The following is a 27,249-nucleotide window of genomic DNA, read 5'->3' on the forward strand; positions in this document are numbered from 1 at the left end:
ACTCCTCGAAGACCTGGGATCAGTTTGAAGTGCTTCAAGTCAGGCTATAAGTAAAAGATGGTACTTGAGGTGGTCACGTAAGGGCTACAAACACGTAAAGGCAGAGGCTATATGTTGCTATAGAGACAAGAACATGTTTTCTTTTCTTAATATTTTATTTATTTATTTGACAGAGAGAGAGAGACTGTGTGCACAAGCAGGGGGAGCAGCAGGCAGAGTGAGCAGGAGAGGCAGGAAGCCTGATGCGGGGCTTGATCCCAAGACCCTGGGATCATGACCTGAGCTGAAGGCAGAAGCTTAACCGACTGAGCCTCCCAGGCACCCCAAGACCATGTTTTCTTCATACTTATTGCCTAGCACAGTATTTGGCACCAAAAATGATGCTCTGTTGAATGAATAAGTAAATGAATGAATGAATGAACAAATGAGCAATCACTTCTGTGGTGCTAAACTGTTTTGTATACATTCGATTTAAGAATCAGTCTCAACTGGACATGGTAGAGAACAATGAGACTAGAAAAGGAAGATACCTGGATTTTGGTCCCAACTCTGAAACTAATTAGCTATGGAAGCTCAAGTTTATCCTTCATCCTTTTTCTCTGTTCATGTATTGGGCTGGTCCCCGATTCCTCACTAAGCAGATGAAAACCAGGCCTATAGAGAGGTTCAGGGGAGCCAAGGACTCCCAGCTCGTTTGTAACAGGCCTGGAATTTCATCAGGAGCTCCCCGCCCCAGCAGAGGTGTGCACACCACTCAGGCCAAACGGAGTGAAGGTGTTTACCAAAAGAACAAATGATTGATCGCTTATAACACTATCCTTCCTGACTTCTAAGATGGGAAAATGCTTTTAATGTTTCTGAAATCTGAATGTGTCATACAACCTGATCTAATATAGTATTTTTTTTTCTTCCTGAACATCTGCTATAAATTGATGGTGTGCCTTCAGGGAAATTGATATTACCACGTTTATGGAACACACTTCTCCTCTCCTCATGGAGGGAAGGAACTTTACATTGAGGGAACTTCCATTACACAAATACCTCTAGCCTCTCTTTCAGCTTCTCACTAACTCCTTTATAGGAGCTATTCCTCTTATTCTTGATAAAAAGTTTTAGATGGTCAGACACTCATGGAGTGACCTATGATTGCCAATTAGGTCAGTGAGTAGATAAGAGGTCAAATACAGGGTCAAAATAATAACATGCCCATATTGGCCAACAGACCTAACATGACATTTTTCAAAATCTTTTGGCAGTAAAAATCAATAATAAAGGTTCGGTTTTTATCTCCTTATGCTTATCTTCTTTGTCTCACAACTAATTCTGAACTCAGGAAGGTGGAGGGGTCATTATTTATTATCCCCTGAAATTATACTAACTTAGATCCAAAGAAATACATTACAGAACTCCTCCAGTGAAAAACAAAATTTTAATGGCTGCATGGACGCAGCAGGGAGACATCAGCCAGAAAGGGCATGACTATGATTCGGGCCACCGCCCCTCACCTCCCGGGGCCTCTTTGCCCAAAACTAGGAAGCATCCATCCCCCTTTGTACCTCCCACTGCTGCATCTCACCGCCCCAAGACTTTCCACTGGGCCTCTGCCAGGACCTAAGCCCACAAGGGCAGGGACTGTGTCAATCCCCAGACCTGGCAGATATGGCTACTCAATAAATATTTGTTGAAAAGATAGAAAGAAGGAAAGAAAGAAAGAAAGAAAGAAAGAGAGAGAAAGGAGGAAGGGAAAAAGGAAAGAAAAGAAAAGAAAGGAAAAACAAAATTTTCAATAGGAAACAAAGGTTTAAACATAAGGGAAAAAACATGATATCAAGTTTGAATCAATATGACATGACATCAAGTTTTGAAGTCACTCGAGGAGCTATTTGAAGAAGGACTATAGAAGGGCAGGCTCGAAACTACTGAACACCTATCCCAGAGGTAGATATGCTTGTGAGGTCATCCTGTTTCTGGAGTCAGAACAGCCACACAAGATCCCTCTTGCCACAGCTAAGAAGCTGAAGGCACGCTCCTCTTTAAAGAGACAACCAAATCCGGTGATGTTGGAGCCAGTCCAGTGATGTGTGTAGTTTCTCTGGAGCTTGAAAGAAAGCCATGGCTTTAGAGAGCACTGCCGCTCTGATCCCCAGCCAGTAAGAAGGGCACAGAGACAGTCAGAGCAGTCTTGATAAAAGCCTGACGTGGATCCCACAGGACGCACTGCCCCGAGGCCCCCTCCCTCAGTTTTTCCACCTTCCCTTCAGGACCTCATCCTCTGCAGTCTGATGCCTCTCTATACGGTTGTCCCACAAGAACTTCAGTCTGGATGGGGCGACACAATGAGAGGTCTGGAGGGAGGGTGCAGATGGAAGAAGAAAGGAGCTGCGGCTGAGGAACTAAACCTTCTCAGCAGCCTCGGTTTAGAAGAAAAAATCTTGACTAACCGAATTCTCTTACTCAAAGCGCTGTGGTCTGGTCATTCCTTCCCTGAAGGATTATTTTGGAGCGTTTACCATGGGCCACTGAATTTCCCTTTTAAAAGCTTCAGTCACTTGGGCATCAGTAACTAAACAGCAATGGTGAGGCTTTCAGGTACAAATGGAAGACTGCACACATGAGGCTATGCTTGCTTCTTCCCCAAACCCAATTAAAGGATAGTAAATGGATTCTTAAAATTATTTTTATTTTTAAGTAATCTCTACCGCTAATGTGGCCTATTTCCCCATCCCCCAAAACCCCAGCAAATAACTGGAGACTCACTTTCTAAAGAGAGTAAGAGAGAGGGCCTCCAGATTGGGGGCGGTGCGAGGGGGAGGAGGGGGGAAAACAGCACAATTGACGGCAAATGAATGGGATTCGATGAACATATGCATATCAGATGCTGAGACCACCAGCCATCTTCTCTTATTTGGTTCCCTGAAAGCAGGCAATCAGGCTTTTACCCTCCAGGCAGAGGAACAAAAAAAACGCTAAATAGTCCATGAGAAGACAACTAAGGAGACTCACTTCCGAGGTGTCCTATGATCAGCCTAAGGTGAAACTCACAGCTGAGAAGCCCTACACAAGCACTCAGAGCTTCCCATCAGCATTTTAGTCCCGTTCCTAATTGCCTACAGACAAATCAAGCACTTCCAGGACCTCTAGAAAGCCGCTGCTGTGACACTGAGAGACCAAAACAAACAGAAACAAGCAAGTTAAAGGTCACTGGTCACGTAAGGAGAAGAAAATTTCAGAGAACACCACAACACATACCCAGTAGGAACTGAATATTGCCGTGCTGAAATAAAAACAGTATAATTTACAAAAGGAGCATTCCAAAGTAAAGAGAATGAAACACGTGACAGAAGAAAAGAAAAACTCAATAAAGGTGTGAGATGGAATATAAAGTTGGAGCAGTCTCCCAGAAAGTAGAGCAAAAGAAAGAAAAAAAAGAGGGAAAAGTAGAAAAGCTCAGCAGGTCCAATATCCAAGTAATAGAAGTACTAGAAAAAGACAACAGAGAAAATAGAAGGGGGAAAAGCATCAGTTAAAAAAATTGAGAAAAATTCCCCCAAATTAAGGGGCCACGAGCTTCCAACTTCATAAGGGCATATAACACCCAGGACACTGGATACAAATCAATCCACATCGAGATATATTGTTATGAAATTTGGAACCCTAGGGACAAAGACAAGATTCCACAAGCTTCCAGAAAGAGGAAAAAAAAAATCACATATAATAAGGACACTTTCAGACATGCAGTTTCACAAAAATTCACCTCCCACGTATTCTATTCTCTGGAAGCTACTTAAGTATGTAAAATATGCTTCAAAAAGATATAGTAAACCAAGAGGAAGGCGAACAAGCCAACACAGGAGAGAAGCAAAGGGAACCTGTAGAATAATGGAGAAGTGAGATCCCAGGAGCCAGCTACAGCCCAGCAGAGAGGGCAACCCTGCTCTTCAGAGCACCTTCCAGAGCCTGGGGAGAGGCTGCTTCAGGAGGAGCAATTTTTTTTTTTTTTTTTTAGGAGGAGCAAACTGATAGAAAACTTGATATATTTGAGCATCTTAGCAGATTTAAACAACTGTCAAAGCCTCTGGGGTTGGTAAATACTTAGAAAACCACGCAAATAGGAAAAACAAATAATAACACAATGAGTAGCCCCCATGAAAAAAGAACATGTACAGAAATAATAATGTAATCAAAGTTGTACAAGACTCAACTGTTAACAGCATAGATACAATAATATAAAGAATACTGATCTAATCAAGGTTATGATATTAATTATATCAGGATGATGGGATTTGGGGAAGGGGTATGTGTGTGATGGTAGGGTGGAGAGAGCTAAATCCTTATCATCCCCAAACATCTTACTTACTTGCATGATGCAAACATCATGCATCTTACTGAACAACATGGACATATACACCAGATAATTAGCTAAATAAAACAGGTAAAAGTGGTTACTTCTGAAACAGAAGAAATACAATAGAGGTACTGAAGACTGCTATTTTGGGGAGAAGTATAATAAACCCAATAGAACTGGGGCTCCTGGGTGATTTAGTGGGTTAAGCATCTGCCTTTGGCTCAGGTCATGATCTGAGGGTCCTGGGATCAAGCCCCGCATCTGGCTCCCTGCTCAGCAGGGAGCCTGTTTCTCCCTCTCCCTGTCTGCCTGCCATTCCTCCCTGCTTGCGCTCTCTCCCAATCTCTCTCTCAAGTAAATAAATAAAATCTTTTTAAAAATTAAATTAAATTAAATTAAAATAAACCCAACAGAACTGACTCTTTGAACATATGCCTTTCTAGTATAAAAATATTACAATAATCAGTCAATTAATTTCTTAAGTACATCTTAAGAAATTAATTTCTTAAATTCACCTTAAGAAAAAAAGAATAATATTTTTGGTCCTGAGGTAATATGAAAATGATAAAATATACCTAAGAAGAAAGAGACAATTTAGAGATAAGTAACAAACAACAGCCTATTAAAAAAACGCTTTAAAGAATAAAACACTGGTGGGGCGCCTGGGTGGCTCAGGGGGTTAAGCCTCTGCCTGCGGTTCAGGTCATGGTCTCGGGGTCCTGGGATCGAGCCCCACGTCAGGCACTCTGCTCAGCAGGGAGCCTGCTTCTCCCCCTCTCTCTGCCTGCTTCTCTGCCTACTTGTGATCTCTGTCAAATAAATAAATAAAATCTTTTTTTAAAAAAATGAAAGGGCAACCTACAGAATGGGAGAAAATATTTGTAAACCACGTATCTGATATGGAATTAATATCCAAAATATATAAAGAACTCATACAGCTCAATAGCAAAAGATATGATTAAAAATGAGTAAAGAACCTGAATAGACAGTTTACCAAAGGAGATATTCAAATTGCCAACAGGTACATGAAAGGGTGCTCAATATCACTTATTATATCAGGGAAATGCAAATCAAAACCACAATGAGATCTGCCTCCCACCTGTCAGAATGGCTGGTATCAAAAAGACAAGAAACAAGTGCTGGTGAGAATGTGGAGCAAAGGAACCCTTGTGCACTGTTGTTAGGAATGTAAACTGGTACAGCCACTATGGAAAACAGTACAAAAGTTCCTCAAAAAATTAAAAATAAAACTACCATATGATCCACCAATGACTCTTCTGGGTATACACCCGAAGGAAATGAAATCACTCTCTCAAAGTGATTTCGACATTCTTATGCTCACTGCAATTTTATTCACAATGGCCAAGACATGGAAACAACCTACATGTCCATCAGCAGAAGAATGGATAAAGAAAGTGCAGTATATATGCACAATGAAATACTACTCAGCCATAAAGAAAGGAAATTCTGGGATGCCTGGGTGGCTCAGTTGGTTAAGCTGCTGTCTTCTGCTCAGGTTATGATCCCAGCGTTCTGGAATCAACTCCCACATCGGGCTCCTTGCTTGGCAGGGAGCTTGCTTCTCCCTCTGCCTGCTACTCTATCTGCCTGTGCTCACGCTCTCTCTCTCTGACAAATAAATAAATAAAATCTTTAAAAAGAAAAAGGAAAGGAAATCCTGCCATTTGGACAACATGGAAGGACACTGAAGGCATTATGCTAAGTGAAATATGTCAGACAGAGAGATACAAATAGTGAATGATCTCACATATTTGTGGAATCTAAAAAACCCATCAAACTCATAGAAACAGATTACTGGTGACTGACAGCAGTTGGGGGGTAGAGGATGTGGCAGAGAAATGGGTGAAGGGGGTCAAAGGGTACAGACTTCCAGTTATATGATAAATAAGTTCTGGGGATGTAATATACTGCCAGGTGACTCTAGTTAATAATACTGTATCATGTATTTGCAAGTTGCTAAGAAAGTAGATCTTAAAAATTCTTAAAACAAAACAAAGAAATTATAATTAAATGAGGTGATGGATGTGTTAACCAACTTTATTGTGCTAATCATTTTGCAACATATACACACATCAGATCATGACACTGTATTCCCTAAACAATGCTATATGTCAATTATATCTCAATAAAGCCGGGAGGGAAAAGAATGAAACTGTGTACACAGTAGGCTTTCTCCCTACAATTTGCATCAAAAGTGTTGATCTGATTTTTGCTGTCCCTCCGGTTCTGGTACCGTACATCTGGCACATGGGCAAGAAGAGATTTGTGGAAACAGCAGGAACCAGAACTGCTTTCCAGAGAGGACAATGCTAATGGAATAAGGTGTATCTGTTAGATGCCTGCACAAGGTCACAGAGAGTGCCCAAATCACATCCTGTCCCAGGGCCTTTATCAGAATATCTGTATCCTAGAGGGGATGTGGGGAGGGCATTAGAAGCCATAAAGAGGGGCACCTGGGAGGCTCAGTTGTTAAACTTCTGCCTTCGGCTCAGGTCATGATCCCAGGGTTCTGGGCATGACCCCAGCATTCAGGCTCCCTGCTCAGCGGGAAGCCTGCTTCTCCCTCTCCTACTCCCCCTGCTTGTGTTTCCTCACTTACTGTGTCTCTCTCTGTCAAATAAATAAATAAAATCTTTTTAAAAAAAAAAGAAGAAGAAGAAGACGCCATAAAGAAATGTAGCAGGGGAGAGAAATGACATTAATTTTCTCTTCTCCTCTATTCTCTTTTCTTTTCAAGGCAGAAACCTTAAATGACCTGAAGTTTGGGAGTAAGATAGCAAAAGTGGTAGCAGAACCTCAGTTAGGTCCAGCAAAAATATTTCAGAGCTCCCATTGCTCCCTTGTCGTCTTCTCTGAAGTTAAGCAATGGAAAGAAAAGGATGGGGGTGGGGGGCACGTATGGAAAACATCACCCAAACCCGTATTTTAAATGTTCAAGATGATTTTCTTCTATACCACCCTCAAGATTTTTTATTTTTTAAGATTCTCGAAGCTCCTCTACTTAGTAGAGCTCAAGTGGAATAAACTGTTTCAGACTTCAGGCTTTCACAGCAAAAAAAAAAAAAAAAAGGTTTTCTAGGTTACCAAGTACCAGTTAAACAGGGGCGGATCAATGGGGGGGAAGGGCAAAAAGGAACTGGCCAGGACCACACTTCCCAGAGACCCTATTTGGACCCTTCACAGAAGTTCCCTAAAGCTGTCCAGCCCTGGGCTTTTTGCCCAACCCTGGGTGAACGTTTGGAGCCACTGCTGTGACAACTGAATGCTTCCAGTTCTCTGGGGGAGGTTTTTACTATCTTACTATGAGGGCATGTCTGGTAGGAAAGCCTCATTTGGGTTGTCTGTTGATGGATTATTCCACTGAGCCCAATCTTGTATGAAGACTGCCCACTGCCACAGAGAGCTAGGCGCTCAAGGAATACCTGATCTCATCCTCAAACCCAACTGCAAAAAGGGCAAGTAACAAGGTAGAACTTCTGCCTGCAGAAAGCAGAGCATGCATTCCAAAGACAAAGAGAAATAATTTCTGGATTAGCTATTGTTTGGGATAAGCCTACCCTGAGAAAAGAATTGATGAGAGCTTATTTCTTCTGAATGTGTCCATTGATTGAGCTCCAGCTCTGGAATCTGACTGCTGGGGTTCAATTCCTAAAGCCACACTTACCAGTCACACTGCTTAATCCCTCTATGCATCAATCCCCTCACCTGTAACAAGGGAATCATCGTAGTACCCACCCCCTAGGATTATGTGAGGATTAAATTAGATAATATACGGAGAAATCACTAGACACAGTAATTGGTACATAATAAGTGTTGAAGAAATGTTAACTGCTGTTGTCTTTACAACTCCCTTCCCCCTGTTGCTTGGGCTGACTGTCTGGAGGCAGAGACAAAGAATGTTGAAGGTATGGCTGCCACATGTGCACTGAAGCCTGTGGCCTGATGAGGCCCACATATGGGGTTTAAGGTTGAATGGCATTAAAACGCAGTGCACACAAAGCGATCCATTTAAAGGAGAATGACAGCCCAAAGGGGGCATCCTGTATGACTTCATATAGAATGGGCCATTTGGAGACTATTTAAATGGTGTTTACTTTAAATGAGCCATCCTCGATGAAATAGACAGTGAATGCCTTCATTTTCCTTTTTGATTCAATCCACTTGCCCTAGACTCCCTTGCTACACCAGCTGCAAAACAAAGAGAACACGCTGTACTTGAATTAACCCAGAGTTTTTCCTCTGCAAAGGCCAGAAGCCCATCACACCACTGGATGATTTCAAGGCCAGGCGGGATTCATTAGCAAGACTAACAGGGAGGGAGGAGGTAGGAAGGGGCCTAGAGGAAGTGGCACTCCCTAACCCAACAGGCTTGAGCAGCCACCCATCTCGCCTCCCTTCTGGGCCTCAGAAAGTTCCTGAATACCCCTACACCACCTTCTCAAATTGGAACTTATTTAGGGTGGAAAATTCTTATACTCTGATTGCCTCACTAGAAAGACAGAGATACTTCGTATCAAGGATTGTTCTTATAATCACAGTAACAGCTGCTACAAGATCCAAATAGACATGTTCCTGACCAAAACGGGCCTGTACTTTTCTTCAGAAAAAACACAAGATCACTGTATTTTTTGTAGGGTAGGTTAAGGATTTGAAATGGGTTACTTTTCCAATCACAAGAGGCAGTTTAAAATTTAGCTCTGAAAAATTCTTCTTACCAGACAGTGTTAAAACAATTACCTTAATTATTTTCTTATGTATCACATTTAAAAAAAAAAACAAACCTGCCCTATGAATATTTTTGAAGATTCTATCTTCTAAGGGAGGAAGACTGAAGAGGAAAAAAGGAAGAACATGATGGAATCAGTCCACGGTTGGGAGAGAGAACTTTTCTGCCAAAAAAAGAAAAAACTTTCTGTGAAAAACCTTCCCAATTATTTGGGAGTATCATTCTTATGAAAAGAAAAAAATTAATATATATATACAAACTATTTACGAATAATAAAGTAAAGACAAAATGATGGTTAAGTCACTGTCCTGTTTCTAGGGGAGTCTTGGAAATACTCACAAAACACATTGCAAAAGTACAGCCACAGCACCCATAACCGTTCTGCTTCTACAGGGGCAAAAGCAGATTATTTATCTTTGCAAAGTTAAACATCTCACATAATTTTCTGTATGTAAAGAGTTATTGTTTTCACTGAAAATTAAGACAGGCTCTTAAATTCTTCCTACTAAAAGCATTCACTTTATCTTTTAAACTCTTGCACTGTAGGTTAGACAAATAACATGAAGCATTTGGAAACATCGAATTGATACATGCTTTTACTTAACATATCAGATTTCTTTCCTCAATCCTTCTGTAGTCATTGCTTGTTTCCTACCTCATCACTGAATCCTTCTCTCGCCACTCTTCTTAACTTCAGAGTTTGCAGCCCAAACCATTCCATACAACAAGCTATTTTATGATTCTGGCATATCTTTGTATCACAAATTCAAGATGCTTAATATGTACAGGAACATATGTATATAAGAAAATGTGTATTAATAAGTAAATGTAGATAGTCGCACCATTCACAATGTGCATGTTTTATACATCTTATGTATTTCTTGTAATAACAGACACACAAAAAAGAGGTCAAGGTCCCAGTTTGGGTTGCTCTTCTTCCCTTGGCTTCCTAGCCCAGTGACTCGGGTCTTTCAGCAAAACCCAGTATTTTCTCTTTCACTATTCTGTAGTTGCTGTGTCAACACGTTCTGGTTTTATGAGTTAGTGCCACCCTCTTGAATACCCATGGCGTGACTCTTTCGTTAGCTCTTCTCTGCTGTTACTCAAGGGCGGGAACTGGCACCAGAACAAAGGAGACAGTAAGAATGCTCTGGACTGGTATGCGCCGGGACTGCCTAACCGAGGCCATGTGCCAGGTCATGCCACCGCTTCTCAAGCACCGATGCCACCCAGCAGGGCTTCAGCTTTCCTGAACATGGTACCGCCTGCGGCACAGGAGACCCAGAAGAGAATGACCTTCAAGATCGTTCTTGTGAACCAGGTAAAAGAGCGCCACCTACCGAGCTGAGAGCTCTAAGCACCTCCATAAATTTGGAGGTTTTCCCTCGTGGATAATGAATCCCTAAAGGAATATGCAGCTCCGAAATTGTTCTTCCAAATTTCACGCACCATTCTGACCTGTGACACAAATTACTTGGTTCCCCTTAATCTTAAGTATCAAGTGGGTCAGCAAACCAGACACCAAATCCTACTGCTCTAGATGGTCACAGGTACACTTTCGAACTTCGCTCACAGGAGAAAATCCATGAATGCCAAGCCTAAGACAAAAACCCATAGCAAAAAGAAGTGGAACATGCCTGCCAGAATCATCATTATCCAAAAGAAATCATGATGACCTTCCTGGATGGCAAATATGGTTAAGTGCAACAGGAGGAGGGCAAGAAAGAACTAGTCAAAGGCAAATCACAAACTGACAAAGATTTGGAAAGTGCCAGGGCCTGATGTGAGACTTCATGAGGGAGGTTAACAGAGCAGAACACTGTCTCAATCACCAGTAACTTTCTAAAGAGAAAAGATGAATGCATTCACTCCATACTCCTACCCCATGAAATATAATGTATGTGCCCAGAATAAAGTTTCCTCAGTTCTAGAAACAAGAAGCTTTCTCTACTTTGCATTCTCTCTTTGTGGTGAAAACTCTTAATCATAACCATTCCTAAATGTCTTTTACTTTACCATTTCCTTCTACGTAATTCCTGCTCGCATACTGTGGGAGCAGTCTAAATAGTATTGCTCATTTTGAACCATTAAAAGGGAAGAAAGTTGGCTTTCAATTGCACACAGGAGGGTCTGGACCTTGAAATCTTGGCTTTTTCCTGGAATTTCCCACACAGAGTCAAGAGAGAGAATGTCAGAGTTAGTCTTGGGCAGGCCAGAGTAGCATTTTGCCCAGGATGAAGTAATGTCTACAGTCTCTTACTTTTGCACAAAAATGAAATCAGATACTTTGTGAGGGCACATATAGTTTTTACCACCTTTCACTTGTTCATATGCTTCTTTTCTTACATTTATAAGGAGCTTAAGTTAGTTTTATTTACTTGAGGCTTTCCATGAAAAACAAGTGGAATGTTTTATTTTTCTAGGAAGTAGGAATATACTAAATTAGACCCTGAAAAAAAAAAAAAAAAACTAAACAAAAGAATTGCCAAACAGGGGAAAAACAGGAATGTAGTCTGCAGTTTTTTCTCTTAAAATCTATTTATTAAGCATAGAGAAAAGGTATAAACTCTAAGCAGAAGCCTAACTACAGAAATGACCCCCAAATCATTTCTGTTACTATTCAGTAGTGCTTCTTCTTTTTTTCTTTTTTTTTTTTTAGATTTTATTTATTTATTTGACAGGCAGAGATCTCAAGTAGACAGAGAGAGAGAGGAGGAAGCAGGCTCCCCGATGCGGGGCTCGATCCCAGGACCCTGAGATCATGACCTGAGCCAAAGGCAGAGGCTTTAACCTACTGAGCCACCCAGGCGCCCCTCAGTAGTGCTTCTAAATGCTCCTTCCATGAACATATTACTTCTACCCGATCATTCAGAACACATTTATTCAACCAAGTATCAAGCACCTATTACATACAGAGTACTTTTTTGGGCATGGGGTCTCTGTGCTTAATAGTTGAGCTATATTTCGGCAGGGAATAGAGGCTGAGGACAACACACAGGCTAACATTTCTGCCTGCCCAAATTCAATTATGCTAAGGAAGTTAAATAATAAAGGAACCAAACAAGTCAATCTAAATCTATAGCTTTGATGTAGCCTTCTTGAAAAAAAGGTGGGTGACTTCTGAGCTAATAAAATTCTTATGATGGTCATCAAGCTACAATCTAAACCATCAGCCTTCTTTTTATAAACAGCTAGGAGGAAGGATTTCCCCCATGTAGCAAGGACTCAGAGGTCCGTCTTCTGATTTTTGTCCCCTGCCCAAGGGCTGCTGTCATTTCTGTCACTAGTATCTGCTTCATCACATTATGCTGCTCCCAGGTGCTTTGCTTCTTCCGAGAAATCAGCTGGGGCCTGGCAAATGTGCTAATCATGTTGATGTGTCATTGTGATGGAAACTGTGACTTGTGGGTTGGGTTTTCCGCTAGAGTTTTAAAGGAGAGCTCATCATTTTAAAGGGCATTGTGCACAACAGAGTGGAGGTCCTAGGAGACCAATCTACAATCTAGAAAACATAACTTGGAAAGGAAGTAGTATCATCTTGTAGCCACATACCCTTTTTCTCTAAGGAGTGCAGAGACATTTGGAGACATTATTCCATCCTCAGGACAGCCATTTTGGGTCTGGCAAAGAGCTCTGTTAGTACTCTTTCCTGGTTGTCCTTTGAAAAACCCCAGCTGTGGACTGCAGGGGAACTGCAATATTAGGCACAGAGTTTTTTCCTCATCTAGCTCAATCCTCCCTCCACTTAAATTGGTAAAGTCTGCTCCATATCGCATAAGTGTCAGTAGTATGAATGGAAGCCCATGCTATCGCATAAATTTAAGTGGTATGAACGTAAGCAAATCACAATTTAGCATCTGCTTTGTTACAACTCTGCCCTGAATTGCTAATTCTGAAAGAGATCCACAGACATATTCCTGCAAGTATGAACATTTTCCATGGAAATTTTAATGTCAATTCTTTTTTTTTTTTATAATCTTCAAAGAGACAGACAATGACAGATATCAAAGGAGTCAGAAGGTTTTTTTTCTGTAAAAGGCTAATTAATAAATATTTTAGACTTTGCAGGCCATACAGTCTTTATTGCTATGGTTCAGCTCTGCCACAGCAGCATGAAAGCAGCCATAGGCAATGGCCATGTTCCAATAAAACTTTATTTACAAAAACAGGCAGTGGGCCAGATTTCACAAGGAGGTTGGATCATGCAGATATAATCGGGTACTACCAAATTTCAGAGTTCACATCTGCATTAGTGCATATGACTGCACAGGGACATGCAGTGCTGCTTTAACTATTGAGATAATGAGAAAAGAACATAAGGATGTCGTTTTGGTGAGTAAAGGCTAGATGACATCACAGTATGCCGTGTAAACAAAAGCTTGACAACACATGAAAGAAAAGTGGTGGAGAAAAAGATCATAATGTGGCTCAGGGTAGAAGAGGCACAATAATCTCAAAAGAACCTTCATGAAGCTGTCAGCACTACATTCATATCGTGAGGGACAATTTTATCGCAGCAAAATATTCATCTCTCCATTAAAACTGAGTTGCTTATTTGAATTTTATTGATTTAATAGTTTGGTCTATGTTTAATTTATATTTTATTTTGGCTTTAGAGATGTATAGGAGTTATTATATAATATTATTATAATATGTAATATTACACATATAATATACAAGAGTTTATGCCTAGTCTTATATTTATACTTTCTAAAATATCATTCTGATACAAATAATTTAAGTGAACTCCGGTGAATCTGGAGATATCCCCCCCACACACACACCAAAAAGATAAATAATGCTCAACTTTGCTAAACCTTTACTTCATAACTGCAGGGCCAAATCATGAATGAGGAAGTATGTAGCCTTGGTGGGGTGGGGGTAGGGAGAGCCACACAGCATCCTGGGAGATGCAGTCATCACAAGTAAATCACAGTAACAGCAATGGAGTCTGATGGCAGAGTCTGGGTATCAGTGCCTGTTTGAGACTGTAGTGTTTGATGTACTCAGTGAAGTCAGCATGTCATAAAACCTAATAGGGAGGGTAGAAAAAGATCCTATGGGAGCCCAGCAGAACTTCATTAGACAACTGGCAAGGAGATGCCAGAGCCTGGATAAAGGAGCCATGCACTTCAGTAGCCTTGCATGTGATGAACAGAGAGAGGGCTTCAGGCCGCACACAAGTGGACAGTGACCGGAATGAAGGGAAATCCATGTACTTTCTCCTGTCTGTTGGTACATACCAAAGAGGCAAGGCATGAGCACTTTAAGAAAAAATGCTTAAAGGTTAAAAAAAAACATCGTTCTGGGGTGCCTGGGTGGCTCAGTGGGTTAAAGCCTCTGCCTTCGGCTCAGGTCATGATCCCAAGGTCCTGGGAGCCAGCCCCGCATCGGGCTCTCTGCTCAGCAGGGAGCCTGCTTCCTCCTCTCTCTCTGCCTACTTGTGATCTCTGTCTGTCAAATAAATAAATAAAATCTTAAAAAAAAAAAAAAAAGAAAGAAAACATTGTTCTAAGAACTCAGAGGAAGAACAAGCCTCAGAAATCAATTTACTACAGAAATGAAAATGATCTTAGGAAACTAGCATTCCCATTATCATACAAGAAGACATGTCTTCTATGAAAAAACAGAAAAAAGCCATGAGAAGACATCAGGCTGAGACAGTGTAACAGAGTAAGATCAAAAGACAACAAAGCAACATGATAAAAAAGATGAGGAAGAATTACAAGAAACTGTTACAGTAACAAATCTGTACTGTAATTACTAAAGAACAGAATGTCTAGAAAATCAGTGGTAGAGAGTATAAGTAAAAAATGAAAAGACCAACTATACAGACTGGGAGAACATATTTGCAATACACACATCCAACAGAGGGTTTGTATCTAGAGCATATAAAGTACAATATATATACAGTATATACAATCTAATAACAGAACAACTTACAAATCCACTTTAAGCAAATGAATAAGTGACTTGAGGAGATGCTTTTAAAGGAAGATCTACGAATGTACAATAAGTACATGAAAAGTTGCTCAGGATCATTAGCCATCAGAGAAATGCAATTAAAACACAAGGAGATAGCATTTTACACCCAGTTGAAGGGCTAAAATTAAAAGGACTGACAACACCAAGTGTTTGCTAGGACACACAGCAGCTAAACTCTCATACATTGCTAGTGGAATAAAAAAATGATTCGATCGCTTTGGAACTAGTTTGGCAGATACTTACAGGGTTAAAATATACATATATGATCCAGTGATTGCACTGTTGGGTATTTACCCAAGAGAAATGAAAATCGATATCCACAAAAAAACTTATACATGAATATCCACAGCATATATTCTGCGATGGCCAAAAATAATGCAAATTTCCCTCAACAGGTGAGCAGATTAAAAACAAACAACAACAACAAAAAACTTGCAGTTTATTCATATTAACTATTCATCAATTTCTTAAAAAAAATTTTTTTAAGTAAACTCTACCCCAACGTGGGGCTCAAACTTACAACACTGAAATCAGGGTCATATGCTGAGGCTGCTACATGCCCCCATCAATTTCTTTAAAAGAGAATAAACTATTGCTACCTATAACAATATGGATACATGTCACAAACACATAGAGCCAAAGAAGGCTGACACAAAAAAGTATAACTCCATTTATATGAACGGAATAACTCCATTTATATGAACCCATAGAAGAGGTAAAAGTAATCTACAGATAGGGAACTCAGATCAGTGTTTGACTGGACAGATGGCGGAGGCATGGGCAATTTCCAGGGTACCAAACATAGTCTACATCTTCATAGGAGTGCTGATTAATTACATAGGTGTATATATTTGCCAAACCTCATGAACAATACTTAAACTGTGAGTACATTATTATATTTAAGTCATACTTTAATAAATTTGATTTTTTTTAAATGGTACCTCACAACTAGCTACATTCTAGGAAGTTTTGAATTACATAAATTAAAAAATTTAATCTGTGAGTCTCCAGGCAGGAAAATCAGACTACTTTCAAAGAATTTTTTAAAAAATGATATCAGATTTTTCCTCAGAAATACTAAGGGATAATAATGAAAAGGTTTGAGTCAGTTTAGCAGGGGAAAAAAAAGTCCTAAGAATAACTAGCCAAGGACTGCTCATAACTGAATACAATAAAAAGCCAACCTAAGTATGGGAGGGCTCAGAAATATCCACACTTCTAGAAAAAAATTACTGGGGTTCCTTGGTGCCTCAATTGGTTGAGCATCTGACTCTTGATTTTGGATCAGGTCATGGTCTCAGAGTTGTGAGATCAAACCCATGTTGGGTTCGATGCTGGGCGTGGAGGCTGCTTGGGATTCTTTCTGCCCCCTTTCCTTCTGCCCCTTCCCCCCCTAAAAATACATATATGATAAATATATATGTACGTGTGTATGTGTGTACACACACACATACACACATATATATATGTCATTTCCCAAGTAAGAGTTGATTCAAATTTAAGAGCTCAAAAATAAAGAAAGTCTAAATACTTATTACAAATATGGTTTGAAACTGAATGAAAATATAAAACAGTAATTATAATTCCTAGAAGAGAAGACAGAAGACAAAAAAAGTATAAAGATAATATCTGTGTGTATTAATTAAAACTGGGGAATGTGAGTGAGGGAAGATGAGAGAAGTAAATGCCCATTAAATTTATTATTTAATTTAGAGCGAAGTCAAGAGCTATCGGTTAACTAAACTGTGAAACAGTCATTTATGGAATACTTTGTAGTCATAAAAATAATGAGGAAGCTTTTTGTTATGTTCAGTTATGAAATTTGCTATAAGATAAATTTATTCTAAAGAAGGAAGCAAAATACAAAACAATGTGCATAGCATGTGATGATTCGTGCAACAAAAAGGAAAGACTATACTATATACATAAGAAGTTGGTCACCTTGATTGCCTTGGGGGGCAGTTCCTGGGTAGCTGGAAATAAGGAGTGAAAAGAAGACTTTATTGCAATTTTCTTGGCCTTTGCTCATGTGTAAAGAAGCCACTTATTGGGGTGCCTGGGTGGCTCAGTAGGTTAAGCCTCTGCCTTCAGCTTGGGTCATGATCTCGGGGTCCTGGGATCCAGCTCCACATTGGGCTCTTTGTTCGGCGGGGAGCCTGCTTCTCCTCTCTCTCTCTGCCTACTTGTGATCTCTCTCTGTGTCAAATAAATAAATAAAAATCTTTATTAAAAAAAAAAGGAGCCATGTATTTGTGACCTATTTTTTTAAAAAATTAAAAAAATATATATTACTTGTCTTGTTTTGTCTTGACTTTGAGAATCAAGTTAACACTCACTGAAGACTCTAGTACATGCATAAATCTAGTTTCCGACAAAGGAGATATCACAAATCAAAAGAGTATACTTATGAAGAGAACTGGGTAATGTACAGAATTGCTGAATTCTGTACTAGATTGTACACCTGAAACTAATATAACAGTATATATTAACCATACTGGAATTAAAATAAAAAACTTAATTTAAAAAAAGGAGAGGGGCACCTGGGTAGCTCAGTGGATTAAAACCTCTGCCTTTGGCTCAGGTTATGATCCCAGGGTCCTGGGATAGAGCCCCACATCAGGTTCTCTGCTCGGCGGATAGCCTGCTTCCCTTCCTCTCTCTCTCTGCCTGCCTCTGGGCCTACTTATGATTTCCTACTTGTGATCTCTGTCAAATAAATAAAATCTTAAAAAAAAAAAAGGAGATATTACAAGTTAGCAAAGATCTAATTAATGATCTTGGAACAACTGGTTTCCTGTGTGTGTGTGGGGGGGTAGTTTAGTTCTCATTTTGCAACACTGACCAGAATAAACTACTAACAAATTAAAGAGTTAAATTACAAAAATTAAACTAAAACTTAAATAAAAATATCAGAACAAAATGGTGAATCTCAGAGCAGCAAAACTTTCTAAGAGAAACTTGACAGATTTGACTACATAAAAATTAAAATCTCCTATAAATCAAAAACATTATATGAAATTAAAAGGTATACTATAAACTGGGAACAATACTTTCCACAAACATCATAAAAGATTAATATCTTTATTTTATTTTATTCTTTTATATATGAAACTAGCTTATAGATTTACTTAATGTAAGTTTGTGACCAGAGGAGTCCCTGGAAGGAAACGAACCCCAAAGAAACCATTCACGAGTACACTTTTCTACTGCCTTTATGAACAGTGGAGAGTCAACTCAGAAGCAGCCAGAGGGAAGAGATGTGGGGAGAAGGTATGCGGGGAAGGGCTCAGAGCTTCTGCACTTTCTCCCAGCATCTTCATGTTTAGCAACCTGGAAGCTCCAAGATCTTTATTTTTTTAAAGAGCCAATCAAATTAAAAGATGAAACAAACTTTTGAAAGCCTCCCTAAGGCCTCAGAATAAAAATGGGCAAAGGAAGTGAAGAGTTAATGACAATGGTTAAGAATACTTGGAGGACAAGTGGGGCCTACTGATCATCGAAATAATCCAATTAAAGAGAGACCTTCTCTTGCCCAACAGACACGGGATGCTCTCAGTAACTGGGACCCTCATAGGAGTGTAAATTGGTACCTTTCTGGAAAATAACTTGAAAAATGTACCAACACCCTTAAACGTGTTCAAAACTCTTTGACTCATTAATTCTCATTTTAAACAAATTATCTTCTCAGGAATTTAATACAATAAAATAGAGGGGAAAAAACCCTGGAAACAATAAAAATATCTAATAATATGGAAACATCACATAAAAGCTGATATGCTCATACAATAAAATTATTACGCAGACAATAAAATCATATTTTTGAAAAATACATAGTATGTGAAAAACATTCAGATATACTAGAATGAAATAAATGGAATATAAAACTGTTCTATGCCAGGATGAACATTTTGAAATGGTAACATGTAGTTGGTAACATGTAGCATACATATAGATTTTAAATACTGGCAGGAAAAAAATTAAAAAATAAAAATAAATACTGGCAGGAAAGGAAGCAAAATGTTAACAACCATTTTCTCAAAAATAATTTTATTATTTTTGCTTTTCTATAAATGCTAAAGTTTCTACAATAAGTACGTGGGAGAAGACACAATATTTTAAATGAAGAAATAACACAGTAAGAATTTACCTGGCATTAACCCGCTCCAGATCTCAACTGAAAGAGTTAATTATTGCCATAAGCAAGACAAAACCTCGATGCATTAGCAGTCGCCTTCCATCTTTCTTACACACCTTTACTTAGGAGCCAAATGGGCCAGTGGTGTGCAGAAGAGATGCCTTAGCAGGATAACTCCAGCAGGCCAGCCAACAGTAGCTCTAGCGCCCCACATACTGAACTACAGACAAGTGAACTGTAATGAACGGCGTTTCCGTGACATACTTGCCTGTCCCAAAGTCTTCAACCAGGACCACCCACTTAAGGCCCACCAACCACCAGGTAAGAGCAACCCCTAAAATAATTTAGGCATTGATAACTCGGGCATGAAGAGCCCCTCATCCCCTGTCCCGATTCCCAAGTGCCCCTCCCCATCCCCTGCCATTTTTCTGGCAAAATGCTTCTAGTATGTTCATTTCAACCCAACTCATAAAGGAGCTCTTTTAAAGTTGAGAAAAACATTGCGTATTAGATCCCTGGGTCCAGTATGCGCACACTACAGAAAGAAGCACAGAACACATGTACAGTACCTTTCTGAAGCTGTGTTGGCTTGGCAGAATTTTCCCCACTCATTAAAACAACAAAAGATGCAGCTGCTCGAACTGTAGCCTGCCATGTTGACATGGCAACGGGTGGCTCCTGGCATGGAAAAAGGGCCCTGTTGTTTATGGGAGATCCTATAGTATAAACACATGGCCTGCAGAAGAAAGACAAAGAAACGAAACGGGGGAATCTTTAAATGAGTTGTCACTTTTCTCACCACCATGGTAGTGAAGGTTAAGTTGAGCTTTCAAAGAGAAAACATTTAAAGCTTTATAGCTGACTGGTTTCAATGCATTTTGAACTGAAACTGCCAAGGGCTGGCTATGTGAACAGTCGAGTAGTAATTTCTCCCAAATGAATTACTTAAATATGTAAAGAGAGGGTTTTTTTTTTTTAAAGGGAAAAATATTTTTTTGGATAAAGTTTTAAATACTAGTCTGCCAATTTAAAATTTATACAAACCTTGTCCTTCCCCTTAGGCCCTTACACCTTCAAAAGAAAAAAAGTTTTAGAGACATTCTTACAAACCTTTTGGAAAACATTCTGGAAAATAAAATATGTTTGGAGATCACCGAGATATTAATGTTTGGAAAAACAAGCTGGTGGTCTCAAATCCAGTTGCTGGCGGGCAGATATCCCCAATCTTGGAAACAACCATCTCAAATGGAACCCTTGTGGGAATCCTTGTGTGGAGGCCAAGAACAGGGGTTGGCATATAAACAGGACTGTAGGTCACAACAACGGGGCTTGTGATGGAAAGGCCAAGTGTAGAGCCATTACAAAGCGAGTGTAGGAAACCAAATGGTATGACATTAAGTCTCATTCTGCTATAATTAAAAATTACAAACCCACCCATACCAAGAATGATCCTTTCTGTGATTAAGTCAGAAGGCAGCAATGGAAAAAATCCGAGATTGAAAGAATCCATTCTTTTGATATCACAGAGTTGAAGGCACAAGAGTGACCCCCAGGAAAATGTCTTAAGAAAATGTCTCCACCTTTTGCTTTTCAGGAACTATGAGAAATACGATATAGTATTTCTATATATATCTGCCTGACTTACAGAGTAAATCAACAGAGCAGAGCACTAACTCTCTTGGGTAAACTGATTTTCCTTTTTCATTAGCATCATTATGACCCAAATATCCAAATATCCAGAATGCTGGTCCAACTTCATCAGTCAGGGCCCAGTAAAGAAAAGACACACCAGTCTGGATCTTAACAAGTAGAGGTGATTTAACTTAGGGGACAGGTGATCTAAGTGATAGAAGAGGTGAGAAGCCAAACAGGGAAAAGTGAGGCAACCCAGGGATTAGCCACAGTGGTAAGTAGCTGCTGTGAGTCCTCTGGTTGAAGGAGCTGGCAGGGGCTGCAGCAGCAGGGGTCATCTGACAGAAGCCAGAGTCACAGTAGGGATTGTCCAATGGGTGCTGGGATCAGAGAAGACTCAGTCACTTCTGGAGATGCGAAAGGAAACAGGGAGGGAGGAAGAAATACCTCGTTTCTCCACCAACTCCTGCTCTCAAATTTTCTCCCACTGCCCTACAAGGGCCAAACTTAGTAGGAAGCAGAAGACAGGGGATCCTGGGAAATGAGGTTCCTTGTCATCCAGAGATCACAACAAGAGCAGAAATTGGACCTCAGAGCAAACACGCTGTTGCAGTTTACCTATCCTAGTAGTGTACACGCTATAATAACTCACAGGTCTAAGACGGGGCAAGGAAAGATTCAGGAGACTGTAGTCCTGGCCAACTTATTAAATGACTTGACCTCTCTGAGTCACATGTCAAATGGCAATGGGGGGCAAACAGCAGACCTCTATTCTAGGCATAAACCTATCCCTCTGATCCCAAGATGATAAATCTAAGAACAAAAGCAAATTTTCATAGAAGACTCTGAATCTCCCACCAATGAGTTCTCAATGCCCACCTTGGTCCCCCGGGGCCTTGGTCAATTGACTTAATCTTGGTTAACCGTGCAGCCTCAGGCTGTTGAAGAACCTAATGAGGAAGCCTACTAGGGTTGATTCCTCCCAGATGGGGCTGGTAGTGGTGGATGCACCCAATGGGAAGGGTGCTGTAGCAGCTCAAGTAATTAAGATATGCCTACTTCTGAAAATCCTACCTATTAAGTGTTTTGCTTTTTCCCCAGAAGCCCACCTTAGAGAAGGTCTCACCCAGTGGAAACAGGGTGTATTCCCACTGGCCAAATGGCAGGTTTAACTCCTGCTTCTTCTGACAATGGCAGATGCTAAGACTCGAGGCTTTCTTTCTCACTAAAGCAGAATGGATCCCACAACTTTCGTCAGTTCAAGAGCTCTTCTTTCAATCTAAGTAGCCACTTCTGATCTAAGTAGACTTGTGGAGTTAAACTATTTGTGATACTTACAAGGAAGCTGCAGACCCTTGCCTAGATAGAGATTTCCTAAGACTTTCAGGCAAAAAAAGGGAGCTGATCTCATATCATGGTCTTAAGTCCTAGTGATGCGGAGAACAAAGACAGAAGGAAATGTAGATAAAATTAAGTGCCCTTATAACCTACAGCCCATTGACAAATACTTGAAACAGGCGGAGTATGACATTCCTCCAGAAACTCCCAATCGTCTTAATGTTAATGCTTTGCTAGAGGGAAAAACAACCTTAGCTTGACACCAGCTAGGCCTCCAGGATCCTGTGAGTCTTCTCTAGCATATGAAAGTCCTTTTGGAAACTTCCCTTTGTCTTTAATAACCCCAACTCCAAGTATATAATCAGCCGGTCCTCACTACTCAAGTGCAGCCCTTTTTGCCCAGGGTTTTGTCTCTGTGCTTTATTTATTTTTTTAAATTAATTTATTTACTGGGGGGGTGGTGATAGAGAGGGAGAGAAACTCAAGCAGACTCCACACTGAGCCCTGACACAGGGCTTGATCCCACAACCCCGAAATCAGACCTGGGCAGAAACCAAGAGTTGGACACTTAACCAACTGTGCCACCCAGATGGCCCCTTTAACTGTACTTTAATGAAACCACCTTTTTGCACAAAAGAGGTCTCCAGAATTCTTCCTTGGCAGTTGGCCCTGAACCCCAACATTTCCAGATTAGGTCAAGTCTGAAAGCAACTGTACTCTCTTGCTGTTGTGCTCAGCACCTGGTTTCTATAGGGTGACTCTGATGTTACAGATATCCCCTTCCCCGCACAGGGAATGAATCCTCCCCAAAAGACTGGCTTGCCAAGAGGTTTGCTCTCCTTCTCCCTATGAAGTTGCATTTGGTCTGTGCCCTTAGGTATATGGTCCCCAAGGCTTCCCCCATCAGCCTCCACACCTGTTCCCTGAAGAAACAATCAGACTTAAGATGAGGTCACATCTGAGAAAGACTGCAGAGGAGGAATCAGATGGACCTAGTTAGTTGCTGAAGAAGAGGGAGAAGGAAAGCCTCTCTCAGGCAGCTGGCTTCTAAGTGGGCCTCCAATGCCCCCTGCCTCCTGGTATTCATATCCTTACGAAGTACCCTCCCACACTGTACTAGGGTTGGTCTATATGACCAATAAGATGTGGCAGAAGAGATGTTATTCCTGAGAACCGAGAATTTAAAAATCTGGTTTTTTAGGGGTTCTTCTATCACTTGCTCTGGGGGGAATCCAGCTGCCATGTCAAGACAGTACTCAAACAGGCTATGGAGGGGCCCAAGCAGCAGAAAGAGAGACCTCTCGCCCACAGGCAGTGAGGACCTGAGGCTGTCAACAACCATGCAAATGCATCTGGAAAAGAATTTTCGATCTGTAGTCAAGCCCTGAGAGGCTTGTGGCCCTGACAGATAGCTGACTGCAACCTTGTAAGAGATCCTGAGCCTTCTAGAACCACCCAGTTAAACTGTTCCTGGATTCTTAACCTTCAGAAACTGCGTGAGATAATAAATGTTCGTTCTTTTAAGCTATTAAGTTTGGGGTGATTTGTATGCAGTAGTAGATAACAGAATTTTCTCAGGTTTCTGGCTCAGGCGATAAGAGGGATTGCAAAGCAATTAAACAGAGAGTCAAGATGACAAGCAAGATCATAGGAAGGGACAAGGGAGAAGAAGAGTCCCTATTTAATTTGCACATACAGGGCTTTCTGTGCACACACTATGGCAGAGGACACTTGTATGGACACAGAGATCATGATTTTTCTAAAGCACAAACAGTACAGCATTCAGCAGTGGGACTGTGTCTGAAATTGGACCGATCACAGAACATTGAGGAATGAGAGGTTTATGAACTATTGATTGATTGCCAGCAGATTTGAGTCTGGGTGCCACCCATAAATCCAGGTGTGTGTGTGGAAGGAATTCCTCCCATTGGCTGGATATTTGAAAAGCATGTTATCACCATCCTTTCCTCTCTAATTCTCAATTTTTCCCCTCTAAGTGGTCTGTCTAGCTCTAGAAATTTCATTCTAGAGTTCTGTCCTGACCCCGCCCCCTGGCATCCTCTCAAAGGCTCTTTCTACCAGACTGTCCCTGGGCACCTGAATTCTCCCACCATGGGGATTAGTTACCTGTCCAGGCTCCCAAGAAGCTGTTGCCTACCACCACCACCCCACCGCTGTCCTCAGAAGTCTCTTCTGCTACCTCCTCTTTACACTACTGGGGCAACCTTGCTGCTAAAATCCATGTGTTTTCTTTCTTGCTTTCTGCAGACGCACTTTTAGGCAACAGGCTGGAGCAATGGAATGTAGAGCAAGGCAAAAGGGCCCACAGTGACCATCTGACCCATCAGGCCACCCAAAATACACATAAGCCCTAACAAACCAATGGGCTACTTTACAATGAGGCACAGGTACCCCAAAATGGAAAATTCCATACATCCCCATACCTGCTCACCTTCCCCCTTTAAGTACAACCTCCCCTCCCCTCCACCACTACCACCACCTCCTGGCAGACAGGCTCTCTTTTGTGGTCTTGCCTGCCTCACCCCGCAGTATATTCAATAAACTTCTTGCTCCTTTGTTGTGCTTCCAGAGAATTCTGCACTGCCTGTGCTGCCAGCCCCCATCTCACAGGGATGCCCCACATTTGGGGGTCCCCATCCAAATGAGAGAGACACCACACTTCCCTCTGGTCTCCAGAGCTGTAACTCTGAAAGTGTAAAAGCCCCATCTATAAATACAGCCACATCTGATACAAGACTCAATCGCTTTCTTATTGGAATGTTTTCACAAATGGGAAAACCATCACCTAGGCAAAATTTCTTGAAAACACAGATTATCTTTGTGCTCCAGCCTATTCCATTCTTGGGACTTTTCTTCTTTCTCAGATGCAGCCTCCCCCCTTCCTTCCCAATGAGCCCACACCAAGCACCAATGACTTCATAAGCAATAGCCTTTGGAGCTTTTACAACCTGATATCCTTGTGCATGTCACACATCCTGGCACAAACATCTAAAACAATGTAAAGTTAAGTGACTATATATATATTTATTTTTATTGTTTTATTTATTTATTTTTTTGTGAGAGAGATAGAAAGAGAGCAGAAGCAGGGGGAACAGACGCAGAGGGAGAAGCAGGCTCCTTCCTGAGCAAGGAGCCCAATATGGGACTCCATCCCAGGCCACAGGGATCATGACCCGAGTCATAGGCAGAGACTCAACTGGACTGAGCTACCCAGGCATCTCAAATGAGTATATTTTTAAAAGAGATGAAAACTTAACCACTGGGTAAAACTCTAGTGATGGAATTTGGGGCATGTGACAAAAATTGGGGCATGGGGGGAGTCATGAAAATCATACTGGCCACATGGTGATTCAAGAATCAAGATGGCTCCCACCACTATAAATGACAACTACAGAGAGTTGATTTCCTCTCCCCATACCGTGTGCCCCAAGAGGGGAGGAAAATCTATGCACATTTATAAATATGCTCTGCAGCTATCTGGATGTGTAATCACTGAAGTAAATGCAGCTGTGTTTATTCAACACACACAGCCTTGCACCTCGGCCATGTTGCTAAAACGCTCACGGGACAGATGTGAAGGCGCCAGCCTCCAATGCGCAGAACTTCATTTCCAGACTCAATAATTCTTTCCAGCAGGAAAACTCTCTCACACCAGGGCTCATCCCACATGCCCTGGAATAGCCACCCAGTGAAAGGCTCCCTGGGGAGTCCAGTTAAATGGCACAGGAGTTGTGGCGGGTGGGGAGAAGGACACTGAAAATCAGAAAGAAGATCGAAAGACAGCATGAGAGCAGACCTATCATGATTTGCTGCCATTATGGAACTTCTAAACTGAGGAAGAACTTGCCAGAATGGCTACTCCCTCAGCTTCATACATGTTTGTGTGTTCGTGCCGTGGTTAAACAAGGATGAGACACACTAACTATGCTGCTATGGCTGAATGTGTCCCCCTTAGATTCCTATGATGAAATCTTAATGCCCATCTGACTGTTGGGATTAGGAGGCACACCCTTTTGGAGGTTCTTAGGTCACATGAGGACAAGGATTTTATAAAGGGGATTGACACCCTTATAAAAGAAGCCCAACAGAGCTCCTTACCCCCTTCCTCCACGCAAGGACGCAGCCAAAAGTCAGCAGTCTGCAACCCAGAAGAGGGCTTTCATGATAGCCTGACCACACTAGCACCCTGATCTTAGACTTCCAGCCTCCAGAACACTAAGAGATAAATTTGTGGTATTTTGTCATCATAACCCAAATAGACTAAAACATACACCTTCCAAGGTTAGGGGTCAGTCAACTCTCACATGCTTGCTCATTTTCTTAAGGAGCCATCCATAAAGGAAAACTTGCAGGGGATTAGTCCAAAATGTATTTATTTGGGCGGTCGCCTGGGTGGTTCAATTGGTTAAGTGACTGCCTTGGCTCAGGTCATAATCCTGGAGTTCCGGGACAGAGTACCGAATAGGGCTCCCTGCTCAGTGGGGAGTCTGCTTCTCCCTCTGACCCTCCTCCCTCTAATGCTTTCTCTCTCTCAAATAAATAAATAAAATATTTAAATATATATATATATATACACACACACACATACATTATATATATTATTTCTCTTTAGTTGACAACGACACGCATTTGTCTTTTTGTAGTCAGTGTGAAAAGGGAGTTATTCTTAATTTTAAAAATGTTTGAGGGGCACCTGGGTGGCTCAGTGGGTTAAAGTTTCTGCCTTCGGCTCAGGTCATGGTCCCAAGGTCCTGGGATCAAGCCCCATGTCGGCTCTCTGCTCAGCAGGGAGCCTGCTTCCCTCCCTCTCTCTGCCTGATTCTCTGCTTGATTGTGATCTCTGTCTGTCAAATAAATAAAATCTGTAAAAAAAAAAAAAAATCTTTGAGGTCCCACCACTTTCCACAAAACCACCCATTTTCAGAGATTTGGTACTACCATTCAGTGACCGGGGACAGGGCTGCCTTAGGAGAAGCGGGCAGCAGGTGATAAGATGAGCCGAGCTGCCATGGTGTGGCTGTTGGGATGTTTTCCCACAATGAAGTA

General features: G+C 41.1%; 1 protein-coding gene across 9 annotated transcripts in view; it reads right to left on the reverse strand.

The window, feature by feature from the left end:
• Positions 1-27,249, reverse strand: part of AOPEP (aminopeptidase O (putative)) — a 333,964-nt gene that overhangs the window by 266,529 nt on the left and 40,186 nt on the right. For 8 of the 9 annotated variants that reach the window (XM_059141103.1, XM_059141101.1, XM_059141102.1 and 5 more), the window contains exon 3: positions 19,782-19,948. In XM_059141103.1, the coding sequence (XP_058997086.1) occupies positions 19,782-19,948 (167 nt within the window). Of the gene's footprint in view, positions 1-17,018; positions 17,132-19,781; positions 19,949-27,249 lie in introns of those variants that run through there. The other variant, XM_059141109.1, reaches the window with a different exon arrangement.

The sequence above is a fragment of the Mustela lutreola genome, chromosome 12 (assembly GCF_030435805.1).
Source record: "Mustela lutreola isolate mMusLut2 chromosome 12, mMusLut2.pri, whole genome shotgun sequence".
NCBI classification, from domain to species: domain Eukaryota; kingdom Metazoa; phylum Chordata; class Mammalia; order Carnivora; family Mustelidae; genus Mustela; species Mustela lutreola.